Consider the following 25,856-nt stretch of genomic DNA (forward strand, 5'->3'; position numbering starts at 1 on the left):
GTGATCAGTTATAGTTGTTGAAATGCAGGTAGTCTCACTGACATGAGATCCTGAGGAGACTTTACCATGTGGTTGTCAAAAGGATGTTTCCTCTTGTGGGAGAACCTGGAATTGGGGATCACTGATTAACAATAACGGAGTGCCACTTAAAGGCGGAGATGCGGAAGCATTTTTTCTCTGCGTTGCATATCTTCAGACTTTCCAACATCAAAGGCGATTGGTTGCAGAACCTGTAAATATTTCTCATGTAGAGGTAGTCATAGAGTTGTACAGCGCAGAAACAGACCCTTTTGTCCAACCTGTTGATGCTGAACATAATCCCAAACTCACCATCAGGCAGATTCTTCGCTTGCGAAGATCAGTTGGGAAGAGATTCGTCAGCGATTTCGTTGGCACAACCGTTGGTGGCTGTAGAGTCCTATCCTGGACCTGCAGATCCTGGGGCAGTGCGGACAGCGGGGCTTGAGATGAGGGCTCCTTCCTGTGTTTCCATCTGTCCTCTGTTTGCTGACATATGCCAATCCCAAACTAAACTAGCCCCATCTGCCTGCTCTTGGCCCATATCCCACCAAACCTTCTTTAGTCACGTACTTAACTAAAAACTTTTAAATTTTGTTCCTGCATTAACCACACACGAATGACTCTCTGTGTAAACAAAACTAAAATTGCCTTGTGTCTTTTTTTAAAAGTCTTCTCCTCTCAACTTCAAAATATGTCCCCTAGTACAGAAATTCCCTGCCTGAGGGAAAAGACATCTGCTATTCACCCTTCCATTTTATAAACCTCTATAAGGTCACCCCTCAACCTCCCACACTCAAGGACAGAATATCCCTGCTTATCCAGCCTCTTCTTGTAGTTTAAACCCTCCCTTCCTGGGGATATCCTGGTAAAAATTAGCAAGGGTTTGAAAGATTATCTGGGTCTGCAGAACTGTAGAGTTCAGGTTAAAATGAGGCCAGCCATGATCTTACTGAATGGCAGAACAGGCTCAAAGGGCCAAATAGCCTCCCCCTTTTTGTTCTCACTTCTGAGGAAGGGTCACCGGACCCGAAATGTTAACTCTGATTTCTCTTCACAGACGCTGCCAGACCTACTGAGCTTTTCCAGCAACTTTTGTTTTTGTTTCCTCTTCTTTGTTCATGTGTTTGATAACTTGCGCATTGCAAAGTCCCGCAAATAGTCAACATTGCACATCAAACTGTTTCAAAAGGACTTAGGGTGGCATGGTGGCTCAATGGTTCCCATTGCTGCCTCACAGCACCAGCAACCTGGGATCAATTCCAGCCTTTGGTGGTTGTCTGTGTGAATCATAGAATCCCGACAATGTGGAAACAGGCCCTTCGGCCCAACAAGACCACACCGACCCTCAGAGCATCTCACCCAGACCCACCTAATCTACACATCCCTGAGCACTATGGGCAATTTGGCGTGGGCAATCTGCCTAATCTGCAGAACTTTGGACTGTGGGAGGAAACCAGAGCTTCCAGAGGAAACCTGTGCAGATGAGGGGAGAATGTACAAACTCCGCACAGACAGTTGCCTGAGCTTGGAATTGAATCTGGGTTTGCACATTCTCCCTGTGTCTGTGTGCTCCAGGTGCTCCAGTCTCCTCCCACAGTCCAAAGCTGTGCAGGTTAGACGGATTGGCCATGGGAAGTTGCTCATGGTGTCTAGGGATGTGCAGGCTAGGTGTATTAGCCATGGAAATGCAGGGTTACAGGGATATAGGGTGGTGTTCTGGGTGAAATGGCCTTTGGAGGGCTGGTGAGCTGAATGGCTTCTTTCTGCGCTGTAGGGATTCTGTGAATTGCACTTAGAACCTTGTTACTCAGAGGTGCAAGTGTTACTAAGGGAGATGGAACTGCTTCTAATAGCATGTTTTGTGTAGCATAACACTCCAAGATGTTTCTGAAGATGTGGTTGAAAGTTAGACACCAAATCACATGAAGAGGCTCCTAAGATGGCTGATTGACATCCTTGTGAAAGTTGGTTGGATTTAAGGAGTGTTGTACATAAGAGAGAGTTTGCAGAGGGAAATTTTGAGCTCAGAACGCCCAGGGGGAAAAGGCACTTGCACAAATCTAACATAATTTGGAGGCAAGAATTTAAGGAATGCAGAAATCTGTTAGGATGTAAGCCTCGGTTGGAGGGTGGGAGCGGTGTTTACAGAGAGAGAGAGAGGTGGAACCATGGTAATTTCAGATGAGGATAAGGGGATGAGGATTTTAAATTTGAAGTACAGCTCAACTGAATGCCAGTCAGGGAGCACCAGGAATGATGGATAAACATGGCTTTTTACAGGCAGCAAAATTATGGATGAGTGGAAGAGGACAGCACACTTCCTGCTGCCTCAGCAAAGCAGCCAACATAATCAAATATCCCTCCCACCCGGTTACAATTTCTTCCAGGACAAAAGTTTAAAAGCATATTCTAACAGGTTCAAGACAGCTTCTTCCCCATTGTTATCAGACTTACCAGTGGACCTCTCATAAATTACAGTCGATCTTTCTGTGCATCATGGAAACCTTACAGCTATTCAGCCCATCGCATCCACACCGACCCTTCACAAGCATCCCACCAAGACCGACCCCCTGTATCCTAATCTATCCCTATAACCTCATGGCTGATGCACCTAGCCTGCACATCTTTGGACTGTGGAAGGAAACCCACGCAGACACTGGGAGAATGTGCAAACTCCACACAGGCCATCATCTGAGGCTGGGATAGAACCCTGGACCCAGCGCTGTGAGGCAGCAGTGCTAACCTCTGAGCCACCGTGCCATTCGTACCTGTAACACTATATCCTACATTCTTTGTATTACCCTGACGTGCTTATGTAAAGTCTGATTTGCCTGGTTAGCTTGCAAAATAATATCTTTCACTGTATCTTGGGGCAATAATAAATCAAATCAAATCAAAAGAGAGCATTTCAATAGAAAGGATAATAGTCTCACGGTAGAGGATTGACCAAAGCACATACAGAGCAGAGAGTAGTGAAGTAGGGTTTGCGTGACTATGCGTTGGCTGAGTCTGCTGCAGGGTCCACATGAAGAAGGAGTGCAGCACAAACTGCATCATCTCACCACTAGGCTAAGCTTGGCGAGAATGAAAGCAGACTGACTTGACCAACTTCTGCTTTTCTGACCTGGTTTCCCCTTTGTTCTCAGGTTGTCGGGGATTTCCACCACCTGTCGGCTTCACTTACTCCACGTGGTTCACGGTTGTCAGCTTCAGTTCTGGTTTTGACGCACATCCAGTCCGTTTCCTCACCATCTTCCGTCACACGTCAAAGATGGAGAAGGATTTTGTTTGCTTATCCATCAGCATTTCAGCTCCAGAGAAGCGGTTGGTTATTTCCACTCAGGAGGAGGTGTTTGAACCCTTCGGTATAGTGTGCTACCACTATTAACAGATTTCACCATAAAGTGAATGTGAATCATAGAATCTCTACAGTGCAGAGGCAGACCATTCAGCCCATTTTGTCCACACCATACCTCTGAAGAGCTTCCCGCCCAGACCTGCCCTTTTCCTGTAACCCTGCATTTCCCATGGCTAATCCACCTAAACTGCACATTCCCTAAACAGGCAATTTAGCGCGGCCAATCAACCCAACTTGCACAGCTTTTGGACTGTGGGTGGAAACCTGTACAGACACGGGGCGAATGTACAAACTCCAGACGGTCGCCCGAGGCCGAAATTGAACCTGGCACTGTGAGGCTGCAGTGCTAGCCACTGTGCTGCCTGTATTTGCACTTGTTTCTACAAGATTGCCGTTCCATACATTAACAGTTCAGATAGTTCTGCTATGTTGGCAATAGGATAATACTTGCTGCAGATTGGAACGACACAGTGAGGGAAAACTCCATGTTTGGTCTGTAACTAATCTCAGAAGTGTAAGGGTCTAGCTACTGACAGATTCAGTGCTGATGGGTTAAGGAGAGGGCTAGGACATGGTTTCATGTTCCTCACTCCTTATCCAGTGGCCTACTTTTTTGGAAACCATTTGGTATGGTGGCAAGAGCATAATGAAATGGTGATATCTAGGCCCGAAACATCAGCTTTTGTGCTCCTGAGATGCTGCTTGGCCTGCTGTGTTCATCCAGCTTCACACTTTATTAGCATAATGAAATAGCCTGGTACCATTCAACAATCTGGATTTGTGGATAAATGCTAGGAAATGAAATACAGGATGAAATGTGAAGTAATGATCGTGCAACTATTAAAAAGTGTTCATGACTCCAAAATGGGCCATTCGCTCCAACAGCCCCATGCCAGCATTTACTTTCCACGACTCTTTCCTTCCAAACCGTTTGTCATCAAACCCCATTCTTCTCTCACTTGTGCTTTCCCGTGCTGCACCTGTGCTATTCACCTCAGCTGTTTCCCCATATGAGCCATTTCCACTTTACATCTCCTCAAGAAGCTTCTCAAGACCTCGCAGTTAGATTTATCACTGACTTTCTCCTATAAATATCCCCTGGTCTTACCATCAAATTCATCCTAAAGGAATGCCTGAGGCCTAATGGAACAAGGGGTCAGGAGATATGTTAAAAAATGGAAGGCTTTGGCCTCGTGGCAGTATTGCTGGACTGTTGACCCAGACACCCAGATAATGCTCAGTCTGACCTGAGTTCAAACCCCATCATGGGATAGTGGAATTTGAATTCAATAAATATCTATAAGTAAACTCAATGAATATTAAGGGACTAATGATGACCATGAATCCATTGCAGCTTTTTGGGAAAAAAATATCTGCTTCACTAATGTCCTTCAGAAAAGGAAACTGCCATCCTTACCTGGTCTGGCCTACACGTGACTCCAGACCCACAGCAATTTGGTTGGCTCAGATTGCCCTCTGGGCAATTAAGGATAGGCAATAAATGCTGGTCATGCCAGTGATACCCTCATTCCATGAATGAGTTTTTTTAAAAAGAGTAAGGTTTTGGGCAGGAGATGCAAAGGGGAATGGGAGGGAGTTTTTTTTGTAACACAGCAAGCTTAAATGACCCGACTCAAGCTGCCTGTGTGAGTGGTGGAAGGGGAACATGACTGAAAAGGAAATTGGATGGTCACTTTCGGAAAGTAGGCAGGTCTGGGCATTTACGAAGGGAGAGAGCAACGGGACCTTAATCGGATGGCCCAACAGGCTAAGGAGTGGCAGATGTGACTTCAGACCGAGGCAATGTGGTTGACTCTTAACTGCCCCCTGGGCAATTAGGGATGGGCAGTAAATGCTGGCATTGGCCAGCAATGTCCTCATCTCATGAATGAATAAAGAAAGGAAAGGTTATTTGGGTGTGAATTGGTTGGAAAAATGTAGGGAGCTAGTAATCAGCAGGGATGTGAGTTTTATGGTGTGTGGCTAACTGAAATAAGGCTTACATGTAAAAGTGTGGGCTCGAACTCTGCTTAAATAGTCATCATTTGGATTTTTAAAAAAATTCATTCACGGGATGAGGGCTAGGCCAGCATTTATCACCCTTGCCAGAGGCCAATTAAGAGGTAACCTCATTGCTGTGTGTCTGGAGTCACATGTAGGCCAGACCAGGTAAGGATGGCAGTTTCCTTCCCGCAAGGACATTAGTATAACACCGGTTTGGATCTTAGCTGCAAGTGGGAATATCCTTGCGATTTTAAACCCTTTCATTATCTCAAAGACTTCCATTATATCCTCAATCATCTCTGTTCTCAGAATTGAACCACAGACTGTTTGAGGTTCCTCAATGTCCCAGTTAGTTCTGATATCATTTCTAGTAAATCTTTTGTGCAGCTCCTTTAGATACCCAGCAAGTTTGCAGTTAAAGGAGCCAAATCCCTTTACTGCAGCAAGAATTTTGCCAAGTGACATGGAATAATTAGGTTCCCTCCTGAAAAATTTAAACTTTTCCCACTTCAGTATTGTTCTACGCAGCGCAGTCGTATGTGTGGGGGAGGTGTGGTTTAAAATAATTTACGGTTTTAATTTTGCTCAGGATTTTTGGGAAACGAGTGTTGAGCTTTCAGCCTCACATTTTAACTTAATAATTCAGTGGCACGCGACAGTGAACAGTTTGGGTGAGAGACCGACAGGTCTGACAACTCAGGGTGAACAATCCCCTAACCCTAACCACATGGGCAGCCTCAGTTGGTTCTACGTATATCCCATTAAAACAGCAGTAACATGAACATGCCTGTGGCACATGAACCGTATTTTAATATGGGTCAATGTCTAGGCAAAATATGATCTGTGTTAAAATTGAGCTGCCTTTGACTTTACGGCGGCAAGAAAAGAAAGGAGGGCTTGCATTTATATAGCACCTTCAATTAGGTCATTTCTGCAGGCAAGGAAAGAGTTTTGAAGTGTATTTGCTGCCTTGAATGTAGGGAACGTGGCAGGCAATTTATACAGAGCAATGTCTTACCAACAGTGATGGCGTAAAAGACCAGATTAGTATCATTCTGTCTGCAACGTTAGGGTTCCTAACAATGTTTATGTTCCAGTGACATGTGACAAATTTATCAAGAAACCAAAACAAGTAGTTTCATTGTGTTGAATTGCAGTCTCATCAATTTCTTTCTAATCTTCAGAGCACTTACACCTTTATAAACCTTGCCTGCTGTAATAATTGATGCTATTTATGACTGGTGGGTTCAATGTAACACACATTAGAATTTCAAAACTTCTGCAAGTTGCCTAGATGGCAATAAGATGTAAATTAGGCAAGTCATTATGATGCTTCCAATTAAGGAAAGACGTGCTTCTGTCAATGTGGATAAGTGTGGACTGCAACTGGTTTGGAAGGACTCTTGGAGTGCAGTGGTAGTGTGATATTCCTGAGCCAGGTTAAAATCCTACCTGTTCCACAGAGGTGTAATAACACATCGCATTGTGAATGATGGGGGGTAAATGGGGCTTGGAAGCAGCAAAAACAGTGGGAATCCCTGCAAGGAAACAAATAAGCCCTCAGCTTAAGGGTGATGATAGATATTTTGTAGTATTGTGGAGGGAACCAGCACTAACATTCTGATGGTATAGACACTGACAGCATTTTATCCTTGGTCACCCATTCCTGGGCTTGGGTTAGTGCTTCTTGTGACCCTGTTCCCTATAAGTCACTGCAATGGCGAGGAACTCTCCTGTGAAATCTTCACTTTGCCATTCTACATAGCACCGCAAGACAAGCATCTTCTTGTGCCTCCATATTTCTTGTGCCTTGAATTAGTAAAGTGCATGTATTTTTATGGTGTTGACTTTTCTTCCATTCAGAAGTACCCCCCGATCTAACACTTGGAGGGTGGAGGGTGGTCCACCAGCTTGCCTCAAAGTTCTATTCCGCCTGCGTCCAGGAACTCCACTGTCCCCACCCCCATTCACAGGATACTGACCCATTGCTGGCAGAGTCAGTATTTATTGTCCATCCCTAGTTTGCCCAGAAGGCAGTTAAGAGTCAACCACATTGCCGTGGGTCTGGAATCACATGTAGGCCAGACCAGATAAGAATGGCAGCTCCCTTCCCTGAAGGCCATCAGTGAACCAGTGGGTTTTCCCCCTCAACAATTGATTCACGGTCATCATGATTCATTCCAGACATTTTTTTAAAAAAGATTGAATTCAAATTCCACCATCTGCCATGGCAGGGTTTGAACCCAGGTCCCCAGAACGTTACCTGAATCTCTGAATTAACAGCCTGGCGATGGCACCGCTAGGCCAACACTGCCTTCCACAGTGGTTTATATTCAAGTTCCCCTTGCTGAATGTCTTCCTGACAGCACCAGTGAGTCGTGAACCTGCGTGTTGTTTTCCAACACCACACACGGGTGTCAAGGTTGGTCTGAATTGCTGTCTGTAAGTCAGGGGCAGCAGAGAAATAGCCAGCGTTGCTGGTGTGGGCTCTACAGGATTGCGTTTAATTCAGCCAGCTGACCATTTCTTCTTCCTGTTCGTGTGTACACTAGATTGGAATGAGCCAAGCCAAGACCAACAGTCTTCTGCACTAACTTCCGTCGAGTTCAACATCTCCAACTACTTAATTTGTGGTCAGTGGCAGCACTTAGCTGTGGTATTGAACAAGGACCTTCGAAGAAACACAACAGTGCTCGCGTACTTAAATGGAAAAGCCATAGGAACCGCTAAGGTTGGACCATCTGGCTTTCAGTTTTGTGTTTATAAATGTGCGGTTTCCAATGGAGTGACATGTATTTTAACAATGGAAAATATAATCACTTGTATCTCCCTTTATGAAAGGTTCTAACATTCCAATACATGATGATTTGCAATAGGCCAGTTGTTTTGCAGAGTTGTTTCTCTGTTATTCAAAATACTCAAAGTCTCACACTTGGGTCCTTACCATGCCCTGAAAAACAGGTTTCAAAATCCTTTTTGTGATATTGACCACTTTTATACCCTGGCCCCATCTTAGACAGTCAACAGTCAAGGTAGGGTTAAAATCTGATAAAGCCTGATTTTCTGAAGAAGGGTCCAGACCTGAAACGTCAGCCTTCCTGCTCCTCTGATGCTGCCTGGCCTGCTGTGTTCATCCAGCTCTACGTCTTGTTATCTCAGACTCCAGCATTGGCAGTTCCTACTATCTCTGACAAACTCTGATGTTATTATTAAACTGGTGAGAGTTCAGAAGAGATTTACCAGGATGTTGCCAGGATTGGAGGGTTTGACTTACAAGGAGAGGCTGGATAGGCTGGGACTGTCTTCACTGGAGTGTAGGAGGTTGCGGGATGACCTTTTGGAGGCTTGTAAAATCATGAGGGGTGTAGATAAGGTGAATGGCAGGATGGAAAATTTCAAGACCAGGGGGCATATTTTTAAGGTGAGAGGAGAATGGTTTTAAAAAGGCTTAAGGGGCATTTTTTTTAACTTTTGGTTGGTTTGTGTGTGAAATGAGTAGCCAGAGGAAGTAGTGGATGTGGGTACAGTTACAGTGTTTCAAAGACATTTGGATAAATATCTGAATAAGAAATGTTTGGAGGGATATGGGTCAAGCACAGGCAGCTGGGACTAGTTTAGTTTGGCATGGGCAGGTTGGATTGAAGGGGCTGTTTCTGTACTCTGTGACTCTATGGCTGTATGATAATATATTGATGTTTAAGACACTCCAACAGAAACTTGCTTTGAAGATGATATTGTCTGGTTAAGTATCAGTTTACAGATGTGGTGGAGCCTATATTCAGATAGAAATTACAGGAAAGATTCTCTCCCCTCATCCACTGTTTAGAAAATCACAAACATATGAACGGAAACTGGAAAGTGATGTTTTGTCAAATGCTACTGTGATGATCGTGAATTCTTTGCAGTAATTCTGCCTCCCTGTTAACAGATCCAATACATTCAGACATTTCCAGGAATGCATTTTTCCACGGATTCATCAGCTGTCATCGATGTTCATGGAATTATAGGAACTCCGCAAATCTGGAAACAACGGTCCTCTTTAGTTTGGCGTCTTGGTCCAACTTGCCTGTTTGAAGAGGCCATTCCTGCTCAAAGTGTTGACGTCATTTATCGTTTGGGACCAAACTATTTAGGAAACTTTCAGTCTGTTTACTTGCCTGGTAGGTTACCTGGTGAACCTCGGATTCACTTCACTTTCTAACCAGAGTCTGAATTGTCTCTTGGTTTTTCAAAAAACAAATTTTTTCTACTGCAGGGAATGATTTAACCAAAATATCTGAGCCTTTAGTACTTGCGGCAGAAGAGAAGGTATCGTTTGGTATCAATGTAGCATCATCTGAGGTGATGACTGTGACAGACATTAGAATTAACTACAATGAAGTGGACAGCCGACTGATATCAAGCGAGGTATGTTCACATGAAACAAATGATGCTACGGTTCATCAAGTTGTCCAGCAGCCAATCGTAAATCAACTGATAAGTGGGATTTGAAGTATTTTTGACACAGCAGAGGAGGCTACAAAATGATGAAAAAGAGATTATTTCAAATAATTACAATGCAATTGATTTTGATGGGAAAAGCTGACTCCCTCTTGATGGAGATCCTGTGAAAGTTCTAAGATTATCATTGAGGTTCAGAAAAGGCAAAAGGAGGAATTTCTTTACAGTGACTGAGGTGGGTTGCCACAGGAGCTGGTTGACTCAGCACCTTTTAAAGGAGAATTCAATGACCACGTGAAGCAAAAAAAGGTAAAGGAATGTGAGGATAGAATAGAATGGTGGAATTTGTATTTCTCCAGCAAAAAAAACTTTTTTTGTGCTGCAAACATCCATAGTTCAATCTTCCCAGCAGTTGTGTTGCTATTCCCATTGTTCATTTACTAAAAGAAGCTAAAAGGGATTGAATATTCCAATTAACCTTAAAACAAAATCCTCAAAAATCTCCCCTTGGAAACTGTATGAGTGATTCCATTTCGTAGAATACTTAAGAGTGTGGAAGATGGCCATTCAGCCCATCAAATCCACACCTACCCCCTGAACAGCATCCCACTCAGACCCATCCTATCCATGTAACCCTGGATTTCCCATGGCTAACCCAACTAACCTACACATTCCTGGACTGTTTAGCATGGCCAAATCACCTAACCTGGACTTTGGGCTGGAGGAGGAATCCCACACAGACACAGGGAGAATGTGGCAAACTGCACACAGACTTCCCAGGCTTGGAATCAAACTGGATCCATGGAGTTGTGAGACAGCTGTGCTAACCACTGAGCTGTATCACCCCTACAGGCTTTATAAACCTGTAACTTTCAGGGTTCCTGCTGAATCTATGGTTCTCTGGCAGGTTCCTAATTTTCCTTCAGTTAGTGATTGGCACTTGATTCTAAGCACTCCTTCCCCAAACCTCACCATCTCTCTATTCCTACTTTAAGACAGTCCTTAACACTTTGACCAATCTTTTATACCAGTACTTCCCTATCTGACTCTGTGTGAAGCCTGGTACGAATATTGCTCCTGTGAAGTGCCTTTGGACATTAAAGAGACAACACAAATCTAAATTGTTGCATGGTTTACATACTTGCTTTCTCATCCAAAGAAGATAGGAACAGGTAAAGCTCTCTCTCTCTGCTCACCATGGTCCAGCAACTTGGAATGAGCAACACAAAGGGACGAGGAAAGATTTGTTCTATTCTCTTCACAGCCTCATTCATACATGCTCAAGAAGTACTGCAGTGCACCCAGCTTTACTATATTGATGTGTTGTTCCTCTCTCCTTCGATTTGGTGCAGTTGGGAATTTCGTCTCGAGATGATGCCATGCCCATTGTTCTGGCAAAAAATATGGCCAGCCATCTTCCTGGTCTAGCTCGAACTATCGGCGCACCAATTGCAAGCTTTTTTGGTAAGAAATATTAAATCAAATTAACATTAAGAATAGAACAATAGGTGCATCAATGATACACTCACAATAAAGTTAGAGAGGTATTTTGATCAGTTATCTGGGATAATCATTATTATTTATATTCGACCTTCCTGACACACCTAACTTACTCCGCTCTTTTCACGCACACGCGTGTGTGTCAGCGTGTGCGTGTGTATGTGCGTGCGCATGGTCTTTGCTCCAATGTATGTTAACGGGATGTTCTCTAAACTGTGTCATCAGGTGTTCCAACTTTGAGTGTCGGCTGTGGCTCAGCTGGTTGCACTCTCATGCCTGAGTCACAAGGCTCTGGGTTCAAGTCTCACTCTGTACATAGAACAGTACAGTACAGTACAGGCCCTTTGGCCCACAAAGTTGTGCTGACCTATTATCCTACTAAGATCAAATTACCCTACATTATATTGTCATCCATGTGCCTATCCAAGAGTTGCCGAAATGTCCTGACTCCATGCACCCATCACTTGAACACAGATATCAAGGCTGACCCTCCAGTGTATTGCGGAGGGAGTGCAGCATTATCTGACGTGTTTATTTCTCTGTCAGCATCGCAAAAACAGACTCAGCTGGTGATTTTAACATTGCTGTTTGTGGGAAGTGGCTGTGCACCAACTGGTTGCCATGTTTGCATCTTAAAGCAGTGACTGCATTTCAAAAAGTGCTTCATTGACTGTAAAGTGTCCTGTATTTCCCACCTAACTTGCACATCTTTAGCCTGTGAAAGGAAACCAGAGCACCTGGAGGAAACCCATGCAGACACGGGGAGAATGTACAAACTCCACACAGACAGTCGCCCGAGGGTGGAATCGAACCCAGGTCCCCAGTTCTGTGAGGCAGCAGCGCTAACCGCTGGGACTACATGCCACTTAATACATGTACCTTTGCAGTCACAGAGTCAGATAGCATGGAAACAGACCCTTCAGCCCAACTTGTCCATCCCGAACAGTACCATTTGCCAATGTTTCATCCATATCTCTTTAAACCTTTTCTCTCCATCTGCCTGTCCAAATGTCATTTAAATATAACATATTCGCTTCTACCACTTTCTCTGGCAGCTCATTCTGTACACGCATCACCCTCTGTGTGATAATGATGGACCTCAGGTCCCTTTTACATTATTCCCCTCTCAGTCACCACAATCGAATGTGATTTATTCAGGATATATGAGGAATTGTACCTGGAACTGTCTGTTGTTATTCACACCTGATGGCACCTTCTTTTAATATTCTTAACCTGTGTGTCCCATGCCTCAGTGGGTCAGACTCATGGCTACATGTCTGAGTTTTCTGGGTCTCACTTCCAAGACTAGAGCACGCAGTGACAGTCCACTGCAGTACTGAGGGAGTGTTTCACTGTTGCGAGTGCCGCATTTTGGATGAGATGTTTAATCAAGGCTTTATCTCCCGCCTTGGATTGACAAAGGAGATCCCACAGGTTTATTGGAAAAATAATTGGTTTTTGTGGAAGCTTACTGTGCACAAATTGTTTGCCGCAACCCCACCTTAAAATAGTTGAGTTCAATTTCTGAAAGTATTTTGTTATAAACTTCCTTTAGGAACACACGAAACATAGAAAATCATTGCAGTAGTAGGCCATTCAGCCCTTCAAGCCTGCATCACCATTCGATGCAATCATTGCTGATCATGCAATCTCAGTATCCCATTCCCGCTTTCTCTCCATGTCCCTTGATCCCTTTAGCCCCAAGGACCATGTCCAGCTCCCCCTTGAATATATCTAATGAACAGGACTCAACAGCTTTCTGTGGGAGAGCATCCCACAGGTTTACAACTCTCTTAGGGAAGAAATTCTTCCCCATCTCGGACCTGAATGCTTTATCCCTTATTCTTAGACTGTGACCTGCAGTTCTGGACTTCCCCAACATCCAGAATATTCTTCCTGCATCTAGCCTGTCCAGTCCCATCAGGATATTATATGTTTCTATGAGATCATCCCCCCTCAATTATTTTTCTAAATTTCAGTGAGTATAATCTCAATCTTTCTTCGGGTGATCTGAGTTTGTATTTTCAATTATGTAAACGTTAACCCTTTTCTAATTTATATTTATTCCTTGTGTTTTTCCTTCCAATTTATGTTTCTGAATGATCTCTGAACAATTGTAGTTTTATGCAGATAAATATCTTTTTAGCAAGGTAGTTTTGCCAGGAATATCTCGGCTAAATTGTCATTCTGGCCCTATGCTGCTGCTATTATCATCAGATTGGATACAAGGGATTAACAAATGGCTTGGTGTGGAAGTATTGCTGAAGAATTGACAAGAGCCTAAGCGTGCACGGAGATTGATAAGGGAATCGTTTTGAAAATAATCCTCGTTATTTATTTGATTGCTGTAATTAGTGCGTGGAAATTGTTCCCTTTATCTTTTGAATGAGGCGACAAACCAAAGCCCTATCTGCCCCGCACGACTGAATGGAGTCTAAAAGGGTCCCTGGGTGAGCTTTTTAATGAGCAGACCTACTAAAGGCTGAGGTCCTGGACAAATTGCCCTGCCTAATTTCTGTATCATTATTTACCCCATACTGTGACAACATTCTGTTGTAAACAAGTCATCAGGACCTTTTAGGCCTTTCTGATGAAATATTCTGAATAGGTTTATTTTATTGTAGCAATTACACCACATTCTATTTCCTTTGAGTAAACCCTTTAATTAAAAAAAATCAAAATACATCAATACTTTACCTGGCACGTACCAATTTACAGCACCTTTTTAATATTAAGGTTTACGGTTATATTGCACCACAGGGCCAACATGGCACAAAAGTAACGATCTTGCCGCTAAAACAGAAAGTTGTGAGCCCTAGTCCCATTCTAAGATTGCAGACTGCAGTCTAAGCAGATGTTCCCTTGCAGAACTGAGGCCGTTATTACAGGTGATGAATCAGATGAGGTGTAAAATGATGCCTCTTCTACCTCGTCTCGTGACAAAAAAATTGTTGCTGAGTTATTTTGAATAACATCAAGAACTTCTGGTGTCTTGACCAGCTTTTATCTTCCATTCAATGCTGCTGTGACCACGTCAATTGGTCAAGTATTTGTAGTAATTAGAACAAGGTCAGCCAACTGGAGCTCATAGAATATGAATTCCCTGATTGGACCAGGTCAATAGCCCCAATCAGGGAGCCTTGGCTGACAGGAGTGTTGCATTATCCTATTCAGGCTTTGCTTATTAATGTTATGCTAGCTACGTGGATGCTTTCCTGGTGGTCGAAAATATAGAATAAAATTTTAGTACAATGGCATATATTTGCTGTGTCACTACCTATACATACACAGCAATGGGTGATTGGGGAAAAATATAAGCATTACTGCTAGCCCCCCTTTTGGGTGCAGAGGTAGTGTGGGGGAATTATTTAAAAAAAAACAGGAGTGTCAGAGGTTCTGTTCACTCTGAGAGCTGGCTCTGAGGAAGCTGGGCCAGTGCCAAAGACTCTTAACGTGTAAGTTAAGGGTGACTTCGTGACAGGAAACCAGCCTCTGTTTACTCATTTCAGTATTTATTCTTTGTTTGAAAGAATGTGTGCAAATTGGTTCCCATGTTTTTCGACATAATGAGATCCTGCACTGCAGAGGAAAATACAATTAACATGTTCCTCAGAGTCTTTGGGTCATGAAGAAAGAGCTGCATTGATGTAGCACTTTTCACAACCTCAGGATTTCCAAAGCACTTTGCAACCAATGAAGCACTTTAAAGCATTTTCACTGTTTTAGAGTAGATGTGTTGTGTTAAAGCAAGTCTTTCTCCCAGTCCAGAACATCTTCAAAAATTTATTTGTTAGAACATGACGTCAGTTAGTCCATCCAACCAATCATTGCACACAGTCTGATATCCTTAAAAGACTTTGAACCCAAACATGAGGTAGGTTGGATGACTGGATCTCCAAACCTAGAAAGGCTGGAGATCGTCAACGAATAGTGTTCGTAGGAGCCATGTGAATGATTGTTGTACCTTCTGTTTTACCTGATCAAGGCAGACATTTAAAGATCTAAACAGCTATTTAATTTTTGTTGTCCAATGCCTGGTTCCCACTGAAACGTAAGTGAAACTTCCCTGTGTAATATCTTGATTAAAGTTTTGGCTTGAATATGATCAGCATGTGAACAATCAGCTGCCATGATTTATCCTTTTTAGGAGTCAGGACGTTTTTTTCAAATCCTGCTGCCAACTGTTTGCAGTTCGTCGGTGGTCCTGCTGTGATATTAGGCCTCGTTGCCATGGCGTCTGATGACCATGAGATCTATGCAGCTGTCAAGGTCCTGATTTCAGTTCTGAACAGCAGCACTCTGTGTGAAAAAGAGATGGGACGCATTAAAGGCTATAGGGTAAAGTACCGCATTTAGAGATGATTAAAAGTATATTAGGAGCCAGAATTTTGAAATGGTCTTCTGGAATTTTAATAAATGCAATTGAACCTTGAAGTTTAGAAAATTTCAGGAGGTCAGTCGATGTGGGTATAAGTATTGATTTTCTTAAACTCTACAAAAGCATTAAATATATTTTGGAATCAGATAGCTTACGTGATACAAGTATCTCTGACAAGAATAATACACTGGAACACACAGCAATTGTGTCACTTTGTTGACCAAACTGAACCCCAGGTTTGCTAATTAATACTGGCTCAGACAAAAAGAAAGGAAATTGCATTGTAATTGATGATCGTGAGCTAAAGATTGTCGTGAGTTAAGATATTCCTTTCAGTTACTTAGTTTTAATCTTGAAACTCTCATCTGTAATCCCTACAGGTAAGAAATGCTACTTAAATGTTCCCCCGCTAAGTGATTTACCTATTGGAATGATACTAATGGACTCATCTGTCAGAAGGTTAAATCATAGCTGTTCCTACCTTTAATGTTCAATATGAAACACTTTCCAGAGGTTTGTAAGAGCAGAGAGAAAGGGGGTTACAGTTGCTGACTTGGGTCATAATTACCTATTACATTACAGTGTGGCCTTTTTCATGTCCATAATCATACCATCAGTTATCATAGAATCCTTGCAATGTAGAATCAGGCCACTTGACCCATCGAGTCCACACTGACCCTCTGAAGAACATCCCACCCAGACCCATCCCTGTAACGCTTCTTGTTTTTTGTTTTATTTATTTATTTTGTGGGACGTGATCATCGCTGGCTGGCCAGCATTAATTGCCTGTCCCCAGTTGCCCTTGAGAAGGTAGTGGTGAGCTGCTGCCTTGAACCGCTGCTGTGCACCTGCTGTGGGTTGATCTTGATACCATTAGGGAGGGAATTCTAAGATTTTTGACCCAGAAACAGCGATATATTTCTAAGTCAATGTGGTGAGTGGCTTGTAAGGGGAGTTTGAAGGTGGTGGTGTTTCCATATATTTGCTGCCCTTGTATTCATGGGTTTGGAATCAGATAGCTTACAGAATATAAGTATGTGATATATAATGAAAGTGATCATGGGTTTAGAAGGTGCTGTCTGAGGATCTTTGGTGAATTTCTGAAGTGCATCTTGGAGATAGTACACTGCTGCAACGGAGCATCAATGGTGGAGGGAGTGAATTCTTGTGGAATGTAGTACCACTCAAATGGGCTGCTTTGCCTGGGATGGTGTCAAGCTTCATGAGTATTTTGATGCAAAACTCATCCATGCAAGTGGGGAGTATTCCATCACATTCCTGAATGTAGATGGTGGACAGGCTTTGGGGAGTCAGGAAGTGAGTTACTCGCCGTTTCCCATGGATCTTCCACTTAGTCTCCACATCCCTAAACCCTATGAGCAATTTAGCATGGCCATTCCACTACTCTGCACATCTTTGGACAGTGGGAGAAAACCAGAGCACCTGGACGTAACCCACACAGACAGAGGGCGAATGTGCAAACTCCATACCCAAGGTAGAATTGAATCTGGTCCCTGGTACTGTAGGACAGCACTGCTAACCACTGAGCCATCATGCCGCCCCAAGTTTAATCTTGAAGACATTGAAGACTCTCACATATTACTCATAATCAAGAACGCACAATGAATTTATATATTTGCTGACAAATGTTGCGAGAACTGATAAACACCCCAATTGCAATGATCCAAATGGGAAAGTTACAGACTATTAGGAGAGAATGTTTTATGCCAGCTGCAAATCTCAAGCTACCCACTATTAACTTGGGATAAGCCATTTTTTTTTAAAGGCTGGATTTTACAATTCTCAATCTTGATTTCAAATAATACCATGACCTGACTCCTTACCAACTCCAGAATCACTTCCAATCCTATAAGCTCTCTATGCTCACCTCATTCTAGCCACTTGACTTTAATGCTTGCCAACTTTCTGGCTGTGCCTTCAGCCCTAGATTTCCCTCTCCAAACCTCTGTGCCTCCCTTTCCTCAACTTATTGACTAAAACTTCCCTTAAAGCCGTTGACAAAGCTTTTACTCAATAGTTCCTTCTACTGCCTTCTGCGATTCAGTATCAGATTTGGTTTATAATGCCCCTGTGATGCTTGTGGGTGCATTTAGGTTATTATGCTGTGTTATTGCAGGTTGTTGTTGCAGCAAATTCTATTCCAAACTGAGGAAGGGATACTGAGGCAATGGTGATGGAAGGAGTGGAAATAAGTAATTGCTACTAGCCTATATAAGTCAAAACCAAAACTCTAACATCTGTAGAGAAAAATTGATAACTAAGTGCTTGTCATAATGCACACAAGGGGTCTTAAGTTGTCATTAAGTGTGCAAATAAACATATATTCTCTATCTACCATATGCAGAATTTTAATCATGTAAATTCATAAATGCTGTTTGGTAATCTCTGTGCCTCATGGTTATCGGTATTACAAAATTGTCCATAGGATCTGAGATTTTATTCTTTGAGAAACACTCTTGTCAAATAAATCAGCAGATATTTAAATTATCTTTATGATGAAATCAAATCTTTCTGTAAACAGGAATAAATCATTCAAATTGTAGAAATTATTACAAAACTTTATTCACCTTCAAAGGTTAAAAAAAAATAAATATCCAACAATTTGAATTGAAGCAACATTAAGCAGAGAGTTAGCGCTCGGAGGACTTTTGCCTTAACAGGTAATTCAAATTCAAAAGACAGCACAAAAGTAAACTTCACTTCTGTTGTTTTTTTATTTAAATTGTAATTACTCCTTCCAGATTGTGTATTAGTTTCCATCCCTGACTGCTTGTGTAGGTTATAGAGTCATACAGCATGGAAACAGATCCTTCGGCCTAACCAGTCCATGCCGACCATATTCCCAAACTAAACTAGTCCCACCTGCCTCAGCTTGGCCCATATCCCTCCCAATGTTTCCTATTCATGTACTTATCCAAATGTCTTTTAAACATTGTAACTGTACTGGCATCCACCACGTCCTCTGGAAGCTCATGCCACACATGAACCACTCTCTGTGTAAAAAGAATTTGTCCCTCATGTCTTTTTTAAAACTTTCTCTTCTCATCTTAAAAATGTGCCCCCTTGTCTTGAAATACTTCACTCTAGGAAAATGACACCTGCCAATTGCCCTATCTATACCCCTCATGATTTTATAAACCTCTATAAGGTCACCCCTCAACATCCTACGCTCTAGCAAAAATGTCCAGCCTAACTGACCTTATAACTCAAACCCACCATTCCCAGCAACATCCTATTGTTATAAATTACATTCCACTCTTTTTGTTCCATGTAGCTTTTAGCACTGCTGTTAAAGATGAAAGTGAGGCTGTTAAACGCCAGAATTTTTCAACTTATCCTCACCATCGTTGGAACTGCAGAGCTGGGTCAAGGAACCTCGACAATCTGCAATGATTGTGCTTTCAGAGATCTCCTCTGTGATTTTGAGGTAAATGTACTTTGAAAATGCTCAATTTGTCATCACGTGTTGGTGGATTGTTCAGCTGAGCGATCTATCATGACATGAGTTTGATGCTGCACTCAACACAACGACTGGGTTGATTATAAATTTCTTCGCCCAAAAAGTGGTGATCCTCTGGCATTCTCTATTACAAAAAGCTGTGGAGGCTAAAACATTGAGTGTTTCCCAAGAAGGAGTTAGATCTAGATATTTGGGCTAAAAGGATCAAAGGGTAGGTAGAGAAAGCAGGAACAGAATCCAGAGTGGGGTGACCAACCATGATTATATTGAATGGTACAGCAGGCTCACAGGACTGAATGGCCTACGCCTGCTCCTATTTTCTATGTTTCTATGTTTCTATGTTCACACTGTAAAGTGGGGGGTTCAAGCGGAATCTCCGATTGATTTAATTTTGTTTTAAACTGCAGGGGTACTGCAGAGTTGTAACTGTGTGGATTGGCCATCAAGTGTCTTGCATCATTGCCAAACGTTGACTTCAGACTAGGGATTGGTAGCCTCCATTGTTGTTTGTTTTTAGCTTCTTGTAAATTAATGCGGTTGGTACAAGAGTGTATTACATTCTGCGGTTGTTTGTGCCCACAACACGTTTTACGTTGTCTTCTCACTGACTCTAATGGCTTTCCTTCTTCGAAGATTTGGCTGAATTCTCCAGAGTCGCTTGATCTGCTGCTTTTCAGACATTTTGTGGAACTTCTCAAAAGCAGGTAACAGTTTACGTTGCAGGAATCATTACGATCTCATTGCTAAATGATTTAATTTGAATACTTGAATTACCATTATGGGAAAGCATTACTCCTGTATGTGGCCAAATGATTAAATCCATTGTTTGTTTGATTTTGAACTTAAAAATATTGCCAATAGTGTTTTTGAACTTTCTTTCATTACTGTCCAACTGGGAGAGACTTTATGGGAGCATTGATGGAATGTGAATGCTTTGCTAGAAATGTGACATTTTAATTTTTATCCTTCTTTTGTCTCCTTTTACAATGCTTTTTCCTCCCCCCCCACCCCCACCACTATCCACCCCACTTCTGTGAGCCATCTTAATGTGTCTCTGACAAACATTTCTTGATGAGGAGCCGCAAAGGATTGCTTCTTTATCCTGCATTGTGACTAAGTGGTCAGTAATATCTATGAGTTGCCAAGTCGGGCCACCAGCTCTCCTTTGTTAGTTCAGATTGTGTCGTGTAAATGATCACCTCTGTGCTATTATCTTTCTCCCACAGTGATGGATGTCACAATGCTGAAGTCATGCACAGACTTCAGTTGATACCGAGACTTGTCTTTCTGCTGAATGACCCCAATAATACCAGGTCAAAGGTTCATGTCATCTGCACCATCCTTGCAGAGTTGCTGAAAAGTTACTTTACCACAGCAGATCTCCTAAGGTAATGTTGTATGTGGTGATTTTACAAAATCCCGGTGTATATGCACCATTGGCAAATTGATGAAATTGCTTTCCGTTTCTTGTTTTTATCTTTCACCAATTCCCAAGAGCAGATGAATACACTAAAGTAACTATTTGCTAATGCATGCAGGCTCTGAAGAGGAATTGCTGCATTTGGTTTTAAATCATGATGAAGGATTTTAACGGTGATCCCATCCCTTCTGAGTGGAGACATAAAGATATCTAACAACTTTTAAGATTCAAGGATTCAATTGATGTTTCAAGTGGGTTCCAAATTGATGAACGGCCTTTCATTGGATATTGACCAGTTTTCTCATTCAATTGCTGACTCATTTGTGCAGTTGCATTGAATGTGCAATACCTATCGTTTATGGTATTGGACGAGCAATCCACAGGTCACACCTTCATAATCTCATTGTGGCAGATTAGGAGAGTAAATTTCAAACAATCTGGCCATTTTTTGAGGTAGTTATGCTTTTGCAAATTTATTCATTTAGCATGGAAACACATCCATCAGTCCAAGTGGTCCATGCCGATCATAATCCCAAACTAAACTGACCCTGCCTGCCTGCTCCTGGCCCATACCTTTGCTATTCATGTATTTATCCAAATGTCTTTTAAACTTGTAACTGTGCCCACATCTACCACTTCCTCAGGAAGTTCATTCAACATACTAAGAGGTGATGGGGAAATAGCAAATGCACCAGCAATTATTTACCAAAATTCAGTGAACTCTGAGGTGGTTCCCGCAGATTAGAAAACAGCCAATGTGATGCTATTGTTTAAAAAAGGAAGTAGACAAAAAGCAGGTGAAGGGTCTGGGCCTGAAACATAAGCTTTTGTGCTCCTAAGATGCTGCTTGGCCTGCTGTGTTCATCCAGCTCCACGCTTTATTATCTTGGTAACTATAGGCCAGTCAGCTTACCTTCGGTAGTGGGAAAAATGCTTGAATCTATGATTAAGGAAGAAAAAGCAAGACATCTGGATATAAATTGTCCCATTCGGAACACCCAGCCTGGGTTCATGAAGGGTAGGTCATGTTTAGCTAATTTGGTGGAATTCTTTGAAGACATTACTTGCATGGTGGACAATGGGGAACCTGTGGATGTGGTGTATCTGGATTTCCAGAAGGCATTTGACAAGGTGCCACACCAAAGGCTGCCACATAAGATAAAGTTGCATAGTATTACAGGTAATGTATTAGCATGGATAGAGAATTGGTTGACCAGTAGAAAGCAAACAGTAGGGGTAAATGGGTGTTTTTCTGGTTGGTGGTCAGTGGCTAGTGGAGTGCCTCAGGGATCAGTGTTGGGACCGCAGTTGTTTACAATTTACATAGTTAATTTGGAGTTGGGCATTAAGTGTGATGTGTCAAAATTTGCAGATGACACTAAGGTTAGTGGTAGAGCAAAGTGTGCAGAAGATACTGAAAGTCTGCAGAGGGATATAGATAGTCTAAATGAGTGGGCAGAAGTCTGGCAGATGGAGTACAATGTTGGTAAGTGTGAGATCATCCATTTTGGTAGGAATAACAGCACGCTGCTGTGCAGAGGGACTTGGGTGTCCTTGTGCATGAATCGCTGAAGGTGGGATTGTAGTGCAGCAGGTGATTAAAAAGGCAAATGGAATTTTGTCTGCAATTGCTTGAGGGATGGAGTTTAAAAACGGGGAGGCTATGCTGCAGCTGTATAGGATCCTGGTGAGGCCACACCTGGAGTACTGTGTGCAGTTTTGGTCTCCTTACTTGAGAAGAGATATACTAGCACTGGAGGGGGTGCAGAGAAGATTCACTCTGTTGATTCCAGAGTTGAGAGGGTTGGATTATGAGGAGAGACTGAGTTGGCTGGGATTATACTCATTGGAATTCAGGAGAATGAGGGGAGATCTTGTAGAAACATATAAGATTATGAAGGGAATAGATAAGGTGGAGGCAGGGAGGTTGTTTCCTCCAACAGGTGAAACTAGGACTAAAGGGTATCACCTCAAAATAAAGGGAAACAGATTTAGGACTAAGATCAGTAGGAACTTCTTCACCCAAAGGGTTGTGAATCTGTGGAATTCCCTGCCCAGTGAAGCGGTTGAAGCTACCTCACTGAATGTTTTTAAGGCAAGGCTAGTTAAATTTTTGAACAGTAAAGGAATTAAAGGTTATGATGAGTGGGTAGGTAAGTGGAGCTGAGTCTCAAAAAGATCAGCCATGATCTTATTAAATGGCGGGGCAGGCTCGAGGGGCCAGGTGGCCTGCTCCTGCTCCTAGTTCTCATGTTCTCATGTTACATGAACCACCCTCTGTGTAAAAAGATTTGCCGCTGATGTCTTTTTTCAATCTCTCTCACCTTAAAAATATGCCCCTAGTCTTGAAATCCCCCATCATCGGGAAAAGACACCTGCCATTAACCCTATCTGTATTCCTCATGATTTTATAAACTTCTATAAAGTCATGTCTCAACCTCCTACGGGATACCTCAAGATTGGGAATCAATACCAAGTGCCACACAACACTCCAAGAACAAGTATATTTTTAAAACTAGATTCTCTTCATTATCTAGCATTTATAGTTATTTTACTTTGTTTATTTCTTTCGAATTTATATATGGACAATGTGGCAACGATGGCCTGTTTCAGGAAACATGAAGCGATGACATAATTTCATGGCTGCCATTTAAAATGACTGACATAAATTATAATGAAACATTATGGTATAATTAGAGACATATTTGAAGGTTGATTACTATTGAAATATTTAATGTTCTCTGTTGAAGGATTGGATTATTCCTTACTTACACTTTGCCTCCAGCTTCCATGAATGAAAAATTAATTTCACTTGAAAGAGTTTCTGATACATCAATAGACGGTGGGTCTTTTTAACTTATTTAAGAAAATAATTTTCCAGATGCATTTCCCACAAATACTAAACCTGATCGGTCTTACTTTTAATTTCTTTTGTTATTTGAAGTCATACATCATGTACCTGGAAGGACCATATGGCTAAGAAACCAATTGTTGAGAATGCTGCTTGATGTGTGTTCCCGTTACCTTAATCAAAATTCTAAGTAGGTACTTTCTCGCTCTCCTTTCATTTTTATATAGTTTTCTTGCAAAATGAAAAATGCTTCTTTTTAATTAAAAAAAATGTTTCTGTCAGAGATCAAGAGAAAATGTTTACTTCGCTGGGGCCTGACTGGTTCTTGCTTTTCATGCAAGCTCATCTTCACCCGACCACTGTAACCTTGAGTACAAGACTACTGCTCCACTTCCTGTACAATCCAGTACTGTTGGTCAAGTTCAGAGATGGCATGCTAGCAAATGTATGGTTGGAGAACAGTACTGCAGAGTGCAATATCCTAATGGGTATGTTTTAATGTATGTAAGACTGGAGCTTTCATCTTCTGCCTACAAATCATATTTCTCATATATACTCCTTTCCTTCCACCCATTTTATGGCTCAATAAATTTTGAGTCTGTATGATTTTGTCACTTGAAAACTTTTTATATGTCTGCCTGCTCCAAAAGCTTTGCTTTGTTCTATCTCTCTGGCGATGCTTCAAGTTCAAGCCTAGTGATACGTACAGCCATTATGTCAGCTTGCTACAACTGGTCATTAAAGATAGTTCACATTTCAAAAATAAAGGCAAAATTAAAGACTGAATTGATGGCAGTTCGCAAGCGAACCAGAAGCAAAATGAGGAGAATTATTTTTTATTAAACAGCAAGAGTTATTGAGTCGATACTGACTTTCAAAAGGGAATTGTTTAAATGCTTGAAGGGGAAACATTTTCAGTGTTGTCAGGGACAGTGGGGCCAGAGAAAAAAGAAAGGATAGGGGATTGTCTCCTCTGGCTTGCTATTAAACACCAGAGGATGAATGCTGGTCAGTCGGAGACCTCATATTCTTGTCCAGTCTGAGTTTTATTACACACCACAAAGCCTAACCCTCCTGATTACTTACTTTCTCTTAATCAATGGGCTGGATGGATGGTTTGTGGTGCAAAGTGATGTCCTTCAATTCCCACACTGGCTGAAGTTACCATGATGGCTCCACCTTTCCCCATTACTGAGGTAGGTGACCTCAGGTTAAACCACCACCTGTTATGTCTCTCCAATAAGACAGTTGTCCTCTGGACTAAGCCAACTTTATCTTTTATATAAACATCAGCTCCTCAACCAACTCTACTTCTCCTCATAAGAAAATCGCTCCATATCTGATGTCAGCTTAGTAAACCTTATCCGGCTGCCTACAATTCCTGAGATAAGGAGACCAAGGAACTACTTGCTGCATTCTGTGTGTGGCCTGACAATTGCTGTGTGTAGTTTTAACAAGACTTCCTTAGTTTTACATTCTGTTCCCAATTATACAAAGGCTAAAGTTTCATTTGTTGATTTTCTAAATTTTCCCAATCATCCAGCTTCCTACAAATCCTTGCCACATTGTTTCTTTTTACTTTCTTTCAATTTGATACAGTCCTTAACTTCCGTGGAACCTCCCTGCCCAAACCTGCAGCTACAGGTTAAACTGCAGACTTCAGTTTAATGCCAACAACAAAATAAATTGGGCTAAGTTAGATTTGTACAAGATAAAGATGTAGACTTTCCTATCCAATGGAGGCACATACTCACTCCTTGTTGAACTGAGTTTGCTGGATAAATTTATTTGCTCCCAGCACAGAGGATCTATCAAAGTCTCAGTCTCCATTTTCTGCTGGTTCCTGACAATACTGCTGTTTCTTTGGAACCCTTGGGAGAAACAAACCCTGCTTAAGGCTAGTGACTACAACCTGTGTTTAGCTTAGATTCCCCACAGTGTGGAAACAGGGCCTTTGGCCCAACAAGTCCACACCGCCCTTTGGAGCATCCCACCCACACCCATCCCCCTATAACCCACACACCCCTGAACGCTATGGGCAATTTAGCATGGTCAATCCACCTAGCCTGCACATCTTTGGACTGTGGGAGGAAACCGGAGGAAACCCACGCAGACACGGGGAGAATGTGCAAACTCCACACAGTCAGTTGCCCGAGGCTGGAATCGAACCCGGGTCCCTAGCGCTGTCAGGCTGCAGTGCTAACCACTGAGCCACCGTGCCACCAGCTACAAAGCACAAACTGAGTTGAGCTAAACTCAGATTATACAAAGTAATAATTTTGACTTTCTCACTCAGCAGTTGCACACACTCAGTCCTAGCAGAGTAGGTGTCAATAGGCTTAAATAAATTACAGTGGAGCCTAACCATCTGATTTCCAGGCATATTAATTCCAGCACTTACTC

The 25,856-nt window shown here is 42.2% G+C and overlaps 1 protein-coding gene across 1 annotated transcript in view; it reads left to right on the forward strand.

The window, feature by feature from the left end:
• Window positions 1-25,856, forward strand: part of wdfy4 (WDFY family member 4) — a 277,951-nt gene that overhangs the window by 58,644 nt on the left and 193,451 nt on the right. Inside the window, exons 18-29 of the mRNA XM_048563720.2 lie at window positions 3,168-3,386; window positions 7,936-8,114; window positions 9,312-9,543; window positions 9,639-9,790; window positions 11,176-11,287; window positions 15,471-15,661; window positions 18,997-19,149; window positions 19,816-19,886; window positions 20,409-20,570; window positions 23,353-23,444; window positions 23,547-23,643; window positions 23,736-23,941. Of these exons, the coding sequence (XP_048419677.1) occupies window positions 3,168-3,386; window positions 7,936-8,114; window positions 9,312-9,543; window positions 9,639-9,790; window positions 11,176-11,287; window positions 15,471-15,661; window positions 18,997-19,149; window positions 19,816-19,886; window positions 20,409-20,570; window positions 23,353-23,444; window positions 23,547-23,643; window positions 23,736-23,941 (1,866 nt within the window). The remainder of the gene's footprint in view (window positions 1-3,167; window positions 3,387-7,935; window positions 8,115-9,311; window positions 9,544-9,638; window positions 9,791-11,175; window positions 11,288-15,470; window positions 15,662-18,996; window positions 19,150-19,815; window positions 19,887-20,408; window positions 20,571-23,352; window positions 23,445-23,546; window positions 23,644-23,735; window positions 23,942-25,856) is intronic.

The sequence above is a fragment of the Stegostoma tigrinum genome, chromosome 37 (assembly GCF_030684315.1).
Source record: "Stegostoma tigrinum isolate sSteTig4 chromosome 37, sSteTig4.hap1, whole genome shotgun sequence".
Classification (NCBI taxonomy): Eukaryota; Metazoa; Chordata; class Chondrichthyes; order Orectolobiformes; family Stegostomatidae; genus Stegostoma; species Stegostoma tigrinum.